Source organism: Trachypithecus francoisi, unplaced genomic scaffold (genome assembly GCF_009764315.1).
Source record: "Trachypithecus francoisi isolate TF-2019V2 unplaced genomic scaffold, Tfra_2.0 Lachesis_group5, whole genome shotgun sequence".
NCBI lineage: Eukaryota > Metazoa > Chordata > Mammalia > Primates > Cercopithecidae > Trachypithecus > Trachypithecus francoisi.
The window spans coordinates 107,154,128-107,168,844 of NW_022681470.1; the positions used below are offsets into that span (position 1 = coordinate 107,154,128).

At 38.7% G+C, this 14,717-nt stretch overlaps 1 protein-coding gene across 6 annotated transcripts in view; it reads left to right on the plus strand.

Annotated features, from left to right (window-relative positions):
- The window catches only part of CSDE1 (cold shock domain containing E1), a 41,077-nt gene that overhangs the window by 24,796 nt on the left and 1,564 nt on the right, over positions 1-14,717 (plus strand). For all 6 annotated transcript variants that reach the window (XM_033196279.1, XM_033196282.1, XM_033196277.1 and 3 more), the window contains 10 exons: positions 601-813; positions 2,790-2,930; positions 3,017-3,181; positions 6,345-6,452; positions 7,042-7,217; positions 8,138-8,250; positions 9,470-9,589; positions 12,444-12,622; positions 13,440-13,603; positions 14,468-14,600. In XM_033196279.1, coding sequence (XP_033052170.1) covers positions 601-813; positions 2,790-2,930; positions 3,017-3,181; positions 6,345-6,452; positions 7,042-7,217; positions 8,138-8,250; positions 9,470-9,589; positions 12,444-12,622; positions 13,440-13,603; positions 14,468-14,600 — 1,512 coding nt within the window. The remainder of the gene's footprint in view (positions 1-600; positions 814-2,789; positions 2,931-3,016; positions 3,182-6,344; positions 6,453-7,041; positions 7,218-8,137; positions 8,251-9,469; positions 9,590-12,443; positions 12,623-13,439; positions 13,604-14,467; positions 14,601-14,717) is intronic.

A 14,717-nucleotide genomic window follows, 5' to 3' on the forward strand; every position in this document is an offset into this window, starting at 1 on the left:
TACAGGCACGTGCCACCACGCCCAGCTAATGTTTTTTTTTTTAGTAGAGACGGGGTTTCACCCTATTGGCAAGGATGGTCTCAATCTCTTGACCTTGTGATCCACTGACCTCGGCCTCCCAAAGTGCTGGGATTACAGGCATGAGCCACCTCGCCCAGCCAAATATGTATTTTTTTTTTTTTTTTACTGGGTGATGAGAAAAGACCAAAGAAGAAAATGATAATTAAATTGGAAAGCACCTGATTGGATTAGACTGCAGTTCAGGTGTACATTTGTTCCCTCTTCTGCCCCTGCCCCACCCCTCCAGTTTATTTGTGGGGAAGCTGAGGACACAAATGGTGTCATTGCTGGGAAAATTCCTTAAATAAAATTTTTTGGTACCAGAGTACAGGGTCTTAATAGCAGTGTTATAATTTGATGGTTGACTCATGTGACCATAGACCATGAAGCTTTCACATTGGACTTATGTTGTCAACACCTTTTTTCGCTTCAGGAAACTATGTTAAAAATAACATGGGTTTACTATGTGTTCTTCTTGTTTGACTTAGAACTAGGAAGGATGAGAAATCTCCAGCTAAAATCGTTTTTCCTTCTCATCAGAATGACCCATTGCCAGGACGCATCAAAGTTGACTTCGTGATCCCTAAAGAACTTCCCTTTGGAGACAAAGATACGAAATCCAAGGTGACCCTGCTGGAAGGTGACCATGTTAGGTTTAATATTTCAACAGACCGACGTGACAAATTAGAACGAGCAACCAATATAGAGGTTCTGTCAAATACATTTCAGTTCACTAATGAAGCCCGAGAAATGGTAAGTGTTGGATATTCCTGGATGTGTATCTAATATGCGAAAGCCAATGTTATATTCAAGTTTATACTACTAAATTAAAAATGTTTTTAAGTTAAATGACCCTAATGGGCATTTATCTTGTTAAGGTGATTAAGAATCATACACATTTGAGTCAGTCTGGGTTATCTCTGGCAGGTATCTTGGAAATATATGTGAAAAAAATTTTTGAATGAAAATCTGGACAGGATTACTAAGGTATTTTTAGAGTCAGTGATTCTCTAGCCCTTAATATGAAGAGTAAGAAAATTCAAGTTCATCATTGTGGAAAGTAGATTTTCCCAAACTAAATACTAAGACATTTAATCAGTGATGGTTTCTGTTTTTGGGAAACACAATTCTCCAGTGTGGTCCAGGGAAGCCAAAAGATTGGACACCCATGATCTAGACACTAGATCACACATAAAATACACTTAACACCAATGATAGTTGATGAGCTTTTTTTAAAAAGAAAACTCTTAGGTGTGGTGGCTCACACCTGTAATCCCAGCACTTTGGGAGGCCGAGGCAGGTCATCACTTGAAGTCAGGAGTTCAAGACCAGCCTGGCCAACATGGTAAAACCCCATCTCTACCAAAAATAGAAAAAGTCAGCCAGGTGTGGTGGTGGGCACCTGTAATCCTAACTACTCAGGAGACTGAGACAGGAGAATCGCTTGAACCCGGGAGGCAGAGGTTGCAGTGAGCCAAGACCATGCCGTTGCACTCCAACCTGGGTGACAGAGGGAGACTCTGTCTCAAAAAAATAAATAATCGCAAAAACATCTCATGTTTTAAGAAGGTTTAAGAATTTGTTGTGTTGGGCCATGTTCAGAGCTGTCCTAGGCCACAGTTTGGACAAGCTCGCAATTAAACCAGAGTCAAAAAGGTTTCGTTTTGGCAGAACTTCGCAAGTTGTTTTTAAGGAGTTTGTGTCTGTGAGTGGCATATACTAACCAGAATTATTTCCCAAACATGTTTTATGAATTCACTTTCTCAGACATAATTTGCATTTAGTCATGTTTGGGATCATATCATCTACACTGTAACTCAGTGTTGTCAGTGGAACTGGGTACGTTGAATGAAAATTTAAGTTTCTTGAGTTTTTTTTAATCCTTTGCCTTTGAAGAACTGATTGTGTTTGACACAGTGTATTTAACTTTAAAAGTTTGTAAGTCTGAATGTGTGATTTTTTTTTTTTTTTAAACATTTTCAAAGGCAAGATCTGTTTTGCTTTACAGTATGGAAAATATAACTTGGCTACCATCAGGACATAGCAAGGATTAAATGTCAGAATATTGTTTAGGTCATATTTAAAACTTACAGAATCACTTCTGCAGTGAGTAAATATGTAGTATGTAATACAATAGCAGATTGATAATTTGTGTTCATTGTCTCATTAAATATGAGTACCTACCCTGTTCCAGGTACTCTTGATACAATAGCCCTTACAAAGCTGATAATTTAGTAAGAAGGAAAAAAAAAGAAAAAAAAACAAGAGAAAAGATTTTGTATATTTTATTCTTCTATTCTTCAGATGTAAATTTTAACTCTTTCCTGGGCCTAAACTCATGCAATTTTTGAAGTAGAAACTAGAGAATTGCCTTTGTCTACTTTGGAATTATGGTCTCTAAATTAGTGAAGTTTCTTGAAATTATATTGTCATTAGACGTGGGCCTTTATGAAATACATTGTGTTCATGTGTTTACATTCAAATGTGGTGATTTTTTCTAGTGCATATTTGCCAGAAAGTAGCAATTGGGGAGTCTTAGAAAATTGCTCAGGTTACTTTGTTGAAAGCAGTGAGTTTGTACTTAAGCTAGAACAGTTCCAATGTGGATACAATATTTGTGTCACATCAGAGAAAATTCCTGATGAATTTAACTTGATGGTGGTTGTAAAGTTGAATGTTGCCTTACTTGACAAGTTTCACAGCCAGTGAAAATATTATTTGGGTTTCAGGGTGTGATTGCTGCCATGAGAGATGGTTTTGGTTTCATCAAGTGTGTGGATCGTGATGTTCGTATGTTCTTCCACTTCAGTGAAATTCTGGATGGGAACCAGCTCCATATTGCAGATGAAGTAGAGTTTACTGTGGTTCCTGTGAGTTGTTTTTGAGAAAAGTTGGGAGGTGTTTCTTGATGCTTTCTTTTTCAATTGAAAGTTAATTTTGTTTTATCATTTTTTAGGATATGCTCTCTGCTCAAAGAAATCATGCTATTAGGATTAAAAAACTTCCCAAGGGCACGGTTTCGTTTCATTCCCATTCAGATCACCGTTTTCTGGGCACGGTAGAAAAAGAAGCCACTTTTTCCAATCCTAAAACCACTAGCCCAAATAAAGGCAAAGAGAAGGTAGGTTTTGCGTAATCCAAATTATTTTTGTAGCTCTTTATTCCTCTTCTGCTTTAACAGCATATTGTAATGGAGTACATATAATGAGCAGAGTTTGTCTCTTTCAGAATTCTCTGTCATATTAACAGTGAACTAAACAAAGTAAGGTTTCTTAACCTCAGGATTATTGACATTTTGGGATGAATGATTCTTTACTGTGGGGAATGGGATGTTTAGCAGCATCTCTGGCCTCTACCCACTGGAAGTTAGTGTTCTGATCCCTTTTCCCTACCTCCTACTATGACAGCCAAAAATGTCTCCAGACATTGCCAAATGTCCTCTGGGAGGCAAACTCACTCCAAGTAGAGAACCAGTTATATAAAATGATAGTACTGCCTTCCAGGCAATTTAAAACTTTCAAAGTTGGGTATCATCAGTTCACACATTTAAACTTCATTTATTGAAAAATCCACTGAACAGGAAATATAAAGATGTCTGAGATGAATTCTCCTTTCAAGTTAATAACAAGTTGAGAGAGTTTTATAGAAACAAGTAATTCATACAGAATATAAAATATTGCTATTGAATGTTAGCGATAGTGCTCTGGTGAAAATAACTGGTAGGGTATGGGATGGTTTCACTAATAGATGGAAACAGGAAAGAGCATTATTCACGGAGTAAAAGTACAGATGAGAAAAATTCAGGGTTTCTTTAGGAAGCAGTGAGTAACTAGTCTGACAGGAATTTTTTGGGGGGTTTTGTGTATGGGTTTTTGTTGGTGAGGGAGGTTAGGAGAAATAAGGTTGAAAAATCAGGATCCAGCTAGACTGAGAGGGTGTTGATTGCTTCTCTAAAGAATTTAGACCTTGTTGACGGGCATGGTGGCTCATGCCTGTAATCCCAGCACTTTAGGAGGCTGAGATGGGTGGATCACGAGGTCAGGAGATCGAGACCATCCTGGCTAACACAGTGAAACCCCGTCTCTACTAAAAATACAAAAATTAACCAGGCGCAGTGGTGCGTGCCTGTAATCCCAGCTCCTTGGGAGGCTGAGGCAGGAGAATGGCGTGAACCCAGGAGGTGGAGCTTGCAGTGAGCTGAGATTGTGCCACTGCACTCCTGCCTAGGCGACTGAGCAAGACTCTGTCTCCAAAAATTTAAAAAAAAAAAATTTAGACCTTGTTCTGTACTTAAAGGAAAAGATCTCTTTTAGATAATGACATCAAGTATGTGCTTTGGGAGAGTAATGGCAGCAATATGAAGCCTAGATGGGATGGAGAAAGACAAAAGATGAAAAGGATTACTATGAAATTACTCAGATAGTTAAGGTAGTCCTTGAACTAGGCACAGAGATAATGGCTATAGACAAGTGAAGGTACATAAGAGATACTGGAAAGCCAGTCATGTTGTAATTTAATAATTACTATTAGCCAGAAAGAGCAAGGCTAGTATCTTGCTTATCACTTATTGTAGCATGGGAAATTATTTTACCTCTGAGCTTCAGTTTTTAAATTTCAGAACTGATTGTATAACAGTTTAAAAAGCCCTCAAAATACCTAGCTCATAATAGGAATTTCACATGTGACAGATGATACTGTTAACAAAAATAAAAATAACTTCAGTTGGGGTTATTGTTAATAACTGCTTCCCAAATGTGTCTGGCAAAACTGGCTTGATGAAGAGAGCCTTTGTGTGAGACTCTCCCTGCCATTTTTTTGTTTGTTTGTTTGTTTTCCTTAGTCCAACAGCACTCTAGCTAGTAAATCCTCTGTCATCGTGCTTCTTACAGTATATAACATTTACCAGTTTATGAATCTGTCTCTGCTGCACTGGACTCCCTCAGGGCAGGGATTCTCCTATCTCTATTTAATATATTTGATGTATAGTATATTGTCAGCTGTTGACTGGATGTCGAAGTTGATGAGTTAAGAGCAAAAGGTGAACAGTAAGCTTTTGAGTTTGGTTGTGGAAAAGTTGATGACTTTGGAGTCAGACCTGAATTCACTGACATTGTTCTTAACCAAACTCAAATCCTCTGGATCATTTTGTGCTGGGTTTTGTAACCTTGGTAAGGTTTACTTAATTCCTCAGATTTTCCCAATTTGTAAAATGAGGGAAAAGAGAAACTATGGAGATGATTTTGTACAAGATTAATTTGATAATACATAATACCTGGTAATGTTGTAAGTGTTCAGTAAATAATTATATAACAGTTATGGAAGGAGTGTGATTGGTAGAAGAGGAAAATGAATTGGTTTTGAATATGTCATAGTTTGTAATGAGGACTGGAGTTGAGGAAGGAAGTCAGGGCTAGAGTAGGGACGTGGGCATTATCTCCATAGAAATGTGGAAACCATAAAATCAGTATAATTTATGTAGTTGCTGTACACTGTCGTTACTTCACATGTATGATTCAATACGACACACCTGAACTTTCTTAGGATTTTATTGTTTTTTATTTTTTTAGTCAAGTGCAGTAGTGAGAAGGGGGGAAAGAGTAGAACAAGGAAGTTCAATCTGTAACAGACTGAATAATCAAGATAACTCGCTACCTTCAGATCAGCCCTTAGACTTTTTTAAGAGTTAATCATTCTTACATGTAAGACAATTGAAATGTTGTTTTCCTTGAAGTCTGGTATTAAAACAATTGTTGAAATACTGATAATGTCATAATTTTTAATCACCTACTTTATGTCAAGTGCTTGAACTGTACTAGATCATATACCAAATTCTTCTGCATTAAGTATAATGATTGACATTACATATTAAATACCATGCAAGGTGCTGTGTGCTACTAAAAGAGGATACTTTGGCACCTTTAGAAAATACTTCTTGCCCTATAGAATTTCCGCTTCGTTGGAAGTAACATACCCAGTTTAATTTCTGATTGGCTATGAGGAGCGTAGGTGTATTAAAACATTTTCAGTAAGCTTTTTTCTCCTCATTAGCAAAAATTAGATTCTTAAGATTGAAAGACAATTAAAAGTTACAGCAGACTGAGCTAGTCTTAAGGCAAGACGACCTTTTATTCAAATGAATAATCTGTTATTAGAAAACCCAGGAATAAGACATTTTTACAGCTGTACCAATCCTTTGACTCAAGAATCTGTAAGAACTGTAGTTGCTTTTATTGGTTTTTGTTCTTGAGATTGTTTTCATTCTATTTTTGACTGTATCTCTTTAGGAGGCGGAGGATGGCATTATTGCTTATGATGACTGTGGGGTGAAACTGACTATTGCTTTTCAAGCCAAGGATGTGGAAGGATCTACTTCTCCTCAAATAGGAGATAAGGCAAGATAATTCTTCTCATTCGAGAGAGGGTTAAGAGTTGTCATCTTAATCATAAATCCTGCAGGATGGGTTCTTCAAATTTTATCAAGTTTTGCTGAAGTATATTTTGTGCTTAAGAGAAATACATTATTATCTTCCTATTTGAAAGCAGCTTATTAAAACAAGGCTTTGTTAATCAAAGCCTTGTTAATCTAGCTGTTTAAACATTAGAGAAAACATGCTTAAAGTTGTTATTGGTAAGAAAGTTAAAACAGTTACTACTGAAACATTATCAGAGTAAAAGCACACCAAAGATTTTACATTGCTGTTCATTTTTTATTTCTCATACTTACTATGTTTGGTTTTTGGATAGCCCTCTAAAGAAATTAAGACTCTATAAGAAATACAGACTGAAAGACAAAACTTTGATCCTTTGTGAAAAATGGGATGAGACATAAATGTTTTGGTGAAAATCAATTCCACTGGAGTAATTACAAAGGATATTTGGAATGAAAAGCATGCGCTGGGGGAGTTATAGGTCTTGTTTTCTGAGTTAAGGACATTGATGTGGAAGTGATATGGTGTTAATGAGCACCCTTAATTTTCACAGGTTGAATTTAGTATTAGTGACAAACAGAGGCCTGGACAGCAGGTTGCAACTTGTGTGCGACTTTTAGGTCGTAATTCTAACTCAAAGAGGCTCTTGGGTTATGTGGCAACTCTGAAGGATAATTTTGGATTTATTGAAACAGCCAATCATGATAAGGAAATCTTTTTCCATTACAGGTAAGGTGTGACTTTCAGGAACTTAACAGCTAGCTTACCATCCATTCTTTGCTGTTGGAATAAAAAGCATTTAGTATTGATTGATTATACTTGTTGAGGCCCAGATTTCGTATTTGTAGAATTATGCCATGATATAAACTGAAGTTAATCACTGATGTCTATATACAGAGCACGTGGCCAAAAGAAGTAGAAAGGCCTGTGCCTTCTTGTTTTATGTGTTGGTACCATAAGGTTGGCCATTTGGTGTATAATATAGTGGTTAAAAGTAGGGGGTCTGACTGGATGTGGTGGCTCATGCCTATAATCCCAGCACTTTGGGGGCTGAGGCAGGTGGATCCCTTGATTCCAGGAGTTCGAGGCCAGCCTGGGCAACACGGTGAAACTCCATCTCTACAAAAAGTACAAAAATTACCTGGGCGACTGAGCAAGACTCCATCTCAAAAAAAAAAAAAAAAAAAAAAACGAGCCTGACATGGTGGTGCATGCCTTCAGTCTCACCAACTCAGGAGGCTGATGTGGAGGACCACTTGATCCTGGGAGGCAGAGGTTGCAGTAAGCTGAGATCACACCACTGTACTCCAGCCTGGGCAACAGAGTGAGACTCTCTCAAAAAAAAAAGGGAGGGGGGCTCTTAGAACCAGACGGTTCAGCTTTTGAGTCCAGGCCCTGCCACTTTATACCTGTGTAATTTTTACCAAATAACTTCTTAGTATTTTAGCTTCATTATCCTGAAGTTAGGGATAATGTTACCTGTTCATGGGGATAAAGGATTAAATGAGTCAAGACATAGAAAGTACTTAAAATGGTGTCTAACATAAATAAGCATACCATGCCATGACTGTTACTGTAAAATAAAGGCTGCCTGTTACAGTTGATGTTTATGGTAATGTTTAGTTAAATGTCATTTCCTTTCTCCTTAGTGAGTTCTCTGGTGATGTTGATAGCCTGGAACTGGGGGACATGGTCGAGTATAGCTTGTCCAAAGGCAAAGGCAACAAAGTCAGTGCAGAAAAAGTGAACAAAACACACTCAGGTAATAAATTGTGACTTCTTATTCAGCCTGTGCTTTTAAGTGGGAGATAAAGGATGGAGTAGTAGGAGGAGATGAGGCCTAATTATTCTACATCAGTCATTCTCATGTGCGATTCCCTAGAACAGCAGCATCACCTGGTTGCTTGTTAGAAATATACATTCTCTGACCCTGTCCCATACCTACTGAAACTCTGTGGGTGGGCATTCTGTTTTAATAAGTCCTTTAGGTGATTCTGATATACACTGAAGTTTGAGAAGGACTGGCCTAGATATTTTAGGTAATTTGCTTTATATTTTCAATTCATTGTCTTTTAAAAAAAAACCCCAAGATAGCCAGCTGTGGGTAGTGGATGCCTGTAGTCACAGTTACTTGGGAAGCTGAGGTGAGAGGGTCGCCTGTGCTGGTAGGTTGAGACTGCAGTGAGCCATGATCCTACCACTGCCCTCCAACCTGGGTGATGGAGCAAGACTGTCTCAAAAAACCAAAAGTAACGTCATGGTACGTATACATCTCCATGGAGTAGGGAAGAGAAGCATTTCCCTAGAAGACTGTTTTGAAGAAGAATGAATCTAAATGTGAAAAATAATGGGAAGTGAAGAAAATTAATTGTAATTTAGGATCTCTGACTTTAAAAGACCTGCAGCTTATTTCTGGCTCTCATCTAAACTCTTAAGTGTGTGTTATGTTTTAGACACTGGGGAGACAGCAGTGAAGAAATCAGATACATCCCTGCATTCGTTGACCTTATTTTTTGGTGGAACTGGGGGCAAACAGTCCCAGTTGGGGCAGACGAGGAGTAAAATACTGTATATGATGTTTAGAAAGACAGTAATACATGTAATAAGGATGAATCAGGACAGTATATAAGTATTGGGATTTGCATTTTGGAGACCAGGAAAGGCTTCTTAAAAAGTGACATATGGTCACCTGGAAAAAGTAAGAGATCAAGGCATGTTTTATTTATGAATACTTCTTAATTCCTTAAACAATTTTACTTAAACAATTCTATTTAGGAAAAGCAGGCATTTTGGTAGTTTAGAAGTATTTAAAGTCCTGCAGCTGTTCTGAAAAATAGAACTTGGCTTTGGGTTCCCTACCCCATTTGAATAGCAGGCAGCCAAGCTACCCTGTTAACATCTGTGTTATTTGTTGCTTACTTGTCTTTCTGTACAGTAGAGATGAAATAAAATTGAAAGATACACATGCCTTTGTTTTGCAGTGAATGGCATTACTGAGGAAGCTGATCCCACCATTTACTCTGGCAAAGTAATTCGCCCCCTGAGGAGTGTTGATCCAACACAGACTGAGTACCAAGGAATGATTGAGATTGTGGAGGAGGGTAAGGACCATCACTATCAAGCTGTTAGAAATTTGCCATAACTTCAGATGAGCACCTATAAAGTTTTAAAATACCGTGCTCATTGCAGTTGTTTTTAGGTTAAAACTGAATTAAGGAAAAGTGACCTCTCTCATGCTTGCTTATTTTTATACCCTTTGAAAATGAGGTCAGTCTGGATTTAAGTAGTGAAAATATGACTGCTTTGTGAGCACATGACTGATACATGAGCAGCTATGAGTTATATTGAGATAGACCTAAGAACAAAATCTGATACCAAAACATTTAATGTTGAGTGTATGATAATCAAATATTCAGTTCCTTCACTAGTATTTAAATCGGTAACCATTCAGTTCTGTATTTTTGCTTCCTGTAAAAGTTTACTGTCCCCCCCATCCCCCCCGCCCCTGCCAGACTACACATATGTGCATAATCTGTTTCTTAATAGCTAGAGTTCTATGAGGATCCTGTTTCTTGTTTCTAGGTCAGGGTTCCTTTCATTCTCTACTTTCTTGTTTTTTCTCCCTGCTATCTTCAAGAATTTCCAGAGTTCAGTGCAACTGTTCCTCCAGCAGTCACCATCAGAAAAGACCAACTTTGTGTGATCTGTATGCATAAAATAAATACACGATAGCAATAGGAGAGAACTCTGTAGATGATTAGGATAGCATAGTGATTAGGATAGCAGAGTTACATGATGGTGGAGTAGATGAGAAGGCTTGAGTATTCCAACCAAAGATGATGGCTTGGTTTACAAAGAAAATAAAGTCCTTGCATCATCTAAGAGTCAGCGAACATAAAGTGGTGAATAGCAGGTATTTGGGAGAAGGAAATGAACCTTGATAACCTATTCCTTTACCACATGGGATTCTTAGAATTTCTGTTTTACGTAAAACCACTATTCCCCCACCTCTAAATATGAATTTTTAAACAAATGCCATGACATCACACCCCTGAAAAGGCCATGGGAGTATGGACTACTACTTTAACTCATGATACGATATCAAATTGCCTTTCCACCTCTTCCTAACATGCTGCTTTTACTTCCTTTTGCATCCCCACTTCCCAGTCCACTCATTCTTCAGCACTGGCTGTGGGATATAGTCCAAAGCAAGGGTTTTGTTTAGGCATCTCTAAGCCTGGGACTAGACAGATTACATTTTCCCACTTGGTAAGCACTAGCTCTTTTATTCAGGAACACAACTGTAACTTATACTAAGACTTCTAAAGTTGGGCAGACGTAGATCTGGACACTGTTCTAGCATTATAATCTTGGACAAATAACTTAAATCTTAACTAGCTCAGTTTCTTCATCTTTAAAATGGTAATGCCTTCAGCCTTAGAAGGTTCTATAAAGTATGAATCAGTATGTGCATCATAAGTGGTAATTATTGATATTGCGTGAGGTCAGACCAGCTTCCTCTAATCACTCTTCCTCATGACTTGATCTCTTCGGATTATCTCCTCAAAGTTTTTTGGTTCTTGTAATAAAAAGTCAGCTGGGGCCAAGAGTAGGGGCTCACACCTGTAATGGCAGCACTTTGGGAAGGCAAGGCAGGCAGATCACCTGAAGGTCAGGAGTTCAAGACCAGCCTGTCCAACATGGTGAAACCCCCGTCTCCACTAAAAATACAAAAATTAGCCAGGTATGGTGGTGGGTGCCTATAATCCCAGCTACTTTGGAGGCTGAGGCAGGAGAATCCCTTGAACCTGGGAGGCAGAAGTTGCAGTGAGCTGAATCATGCCACTGAACTCCAGCCTGGGCAGCAGAGCATGACTCTGTCTCAAAAAAAAAAAAAAAAAAAAAAAAAAGGCCAGGTGTGGTGGCTCACACCTGTAAACCCAACACTTTGGGATGCCAAGGCGGGCAGATCACTTGAGCCCAGGAATTTGAGACCAGCCTGGGCAACATGGCAAAAACCTGTCTCTACAAAAAATACAAAAATTAGTCATGGTGCGTGCCTGTAGTCCCAGTGACTCAGGAGCTGAGGTGGGAGGCTCACCTGAGCCCAGGAAATCAAGGCTGCAGTGAGCCATGATCGCCACTGCACTCCAGTCTGGGCGGCAGAGCGAGTACATTTGCCTGGATGCTGAATTGTTAGGCAGCTGAATTCTTTGGCATAGTTTTTATCTGTAGCCTGCACTGGGCTCCAAGCAACTTTATACTGTAGGGCAGGGCTCAGCATATATGGTGGCCTTGTTTTGTGATCACAGCCACAACCATTTGTTTACATATTGTTTTTCGTTGCTTTCTCACTGCAGCAACAGTGTTGGTTAGACAGGATGACTTGCAAACCTAAAATATATACTATCTGGCCCTTTAGGAAAATGGTTTTTGATCTCTGATCTGGAAAAAGGAACCTGTGAGGGAACCAGAATAAAAAAAAGGAGATGGGGTGTCAGGTTTATCTAAATTGTTTTTGCCTATGCCTGCCTAGTTGTTTACTGGCCGATTGAGTATAGGACAAAAATATTTTTGGCTGGTTGGCTCATATTGTGAACTTGGGAAGAAGATAGTCCTGTGAATATTATTAGCAACCCATAGTGCTTAAAATTTAGGTAATGGGATTGTAAATGACAGGTTTTTGTTTGTTTTTTTAATTTATAAATGCAGTTTAAAATTGTTCAGCTAATAAAGTACTGATGAGCTGTGACATTCTCATTTGGTTCCATGGTAGTAGTTAACATTTGGAATTTCATTTAAGCTTTAAGGTGAAACTTCTGAGTACTAAAAATATATATATATATATATTTTAGGTAACATAACACATTTTTAGCAACTATATAAACTTTCTAGGATCATCAGCAGAGGACTGTTGTGAAAGACTAGCTTTTAAACTTTGTATTTGTTTTACAGGCGATATGAAAGGTGAGGTCTATCCATTTGGCATCGTTGGGATGGCCAACAAAGGGGATTGCCTGCAGAAAGGGGAGAGCGTCAAGTTCCAATTGTGTGTCCTGGGCCAGAATGCACAAACTATGGCTTACAACATCACACCCCTGCGTAGGGCCACAGTGGAATGTGTGAAAGATCAGGTAAGTGCCAGCATCTCTGTATCTGAATTTGATCCTTCTATGAGTTGGTAACCAGAACCTTCAAATTTTTTCAGCCAAGGGGAAATCATCAACATTCATTTGGTTTTTTTTCTACTTTACCTTTTTTCAGTCATTTGAGGTAGCTTAGTAAAAACAGAAAACTACACAAAGAAAAAAGTGACTATATTAGCAATGAGAAAGTAAGATTGGTATTGGTAACTAATATTACACAATGAGGAAAATAAGTTTGGGGTGAGATTTCCAGAATAGAAGGACTATATGGTTTTGTACACCTTTGCTTAGAGCTTCTTTTGCATATCACACAGACACAGAAACCGTGTTCAAAAGTGCTTAAAAAATAAGCTTAGGGCAAATAAACTTAGTCTTACTACTGAGATCTCAGGGAAATCTGAGTCCTCATAATGTTTTTCGTCATCAGTACAGAGAATAACAATATTTTGTATGGCTGCTTCATATACTGCTATAACCCAGCTTAATTCTAGAGGGTATCCAAACAATATATATGTTGAAGTAACAGCTTCCTGATGAGTTTGCTTAAATCAAAAAGCTTAGTTCATAATGTATGAAGGAACAAAGCAACTTTTATTTGGTTCAAGTTTGTGATACAGTGAATGACACTTTCAAAGATACATTTCTTCCCTGACAGGTTTTGCCACAGGCAGCTGGACTGGAGTATCAACATGAATATCATGTTTTATATATCCTTTTAGATAGGGGGCAGGCATTGTGCTTCACTCAGAGTGAGGTGTGGCATGTCCTCTCTTTTTTACCTACTTTTTTTTTTTTTTCTTCCCAGTTTGGCTTCATTAACTATGAAGTAGGAGATAGCAAGAAGCTCTTTTTCCATGTGAAAGAAGTTCAGGATGGCATTGAGCTACAGGCAGGAGATGAGGTGGAGTTCTCAGTGATTCTTAATCAGCGCACTGGCAAGTGCAGCGCCTGTAATGTTTGGCGAGTCTGGTGAGTTTTGTTGTTGTGGTTTGATTAGTAACTACCCTGGAGTGTCTTGACTTGTGTAGTCTCTGTTTTATCACATTTCTTTACTTTTCTATGCCTTGTTTTTTCCCCTTTTTTGCCACTTTTTATTTGCTTCCTACTTTTAGACTAATACAAAAAGATTGTGTAGTACATGTTTTTTAAAATTTTTGCCAAATTCCTTTCCTTCCATTAAGTCATTTCTAGGTTATATGCTACTTAAAATTCTAATACTTTAGCCATCCTGATTCATAATGCCGCTTTGCTTCCCTGCCACCCAGAGACACAGTCTCACAGTCTGACTCTGTTACCCAGGCTGTAGTGCAGTGGCACTATCACAACTCATTGCAGCCTCAACCCCCTGGGCCTAAGCAATTCTCCCACATCAGCTTCCTGAGTAGCTGGGACTACAAGCGTGCGCCACCACACCCAGCCAATTTTATTTTTTGTGGAGATATGGTCCCACTATTTTGCCCAGGCTGGTCTTAAACTTCTGGGCTCAACTCTTCCTCCTGCCCTGTCCTCTCAAAGCACTAGGATTACAGGTGTTAGTTACCACATCTGCTACCTTGTTTTTTATGCATCTGTGGAACGGGTCATTCTGGTTGCATTCAAGTCTAGGGTCTGCAAATGATTCCTTCCATTCCTATTAAGCTGGAACCTTGAGTTGGGGATAATAATACATAAACAAACTTGTCTGTCTTGTCTTTCTAGCTAGGTAGATGAGGCAAGAGTCCCGTCATTAAAAGTGAGTCATTTGGGCAGTTAGGTGGAAAAAACACTCCTTTGCAAGTACTTGCTGTCTGCCCACCAAGTGTGGTTTCTTCTCATCTTTTGACTTCATTACAGTGAGGGCCCCAAGGCTGTTGCAGCTCCTCGACCTGATCGGTTGGTTAATCGCTTGAAGAACATCACTCTGGATGATGCTAGTGCTCCTCGCCTAATGGTTCTTCGTCAGCCAAGGGGACCAGATAACTCAATGGTATGAGGACATACAAGGCTTGGGGGAGGCCAACTGATAGATCTACGTACAATATGTGGTCTTATTTAAACAATAGGTCAGGAAATGAAGCAGGGAGACTTTCATATTGCTTATAAC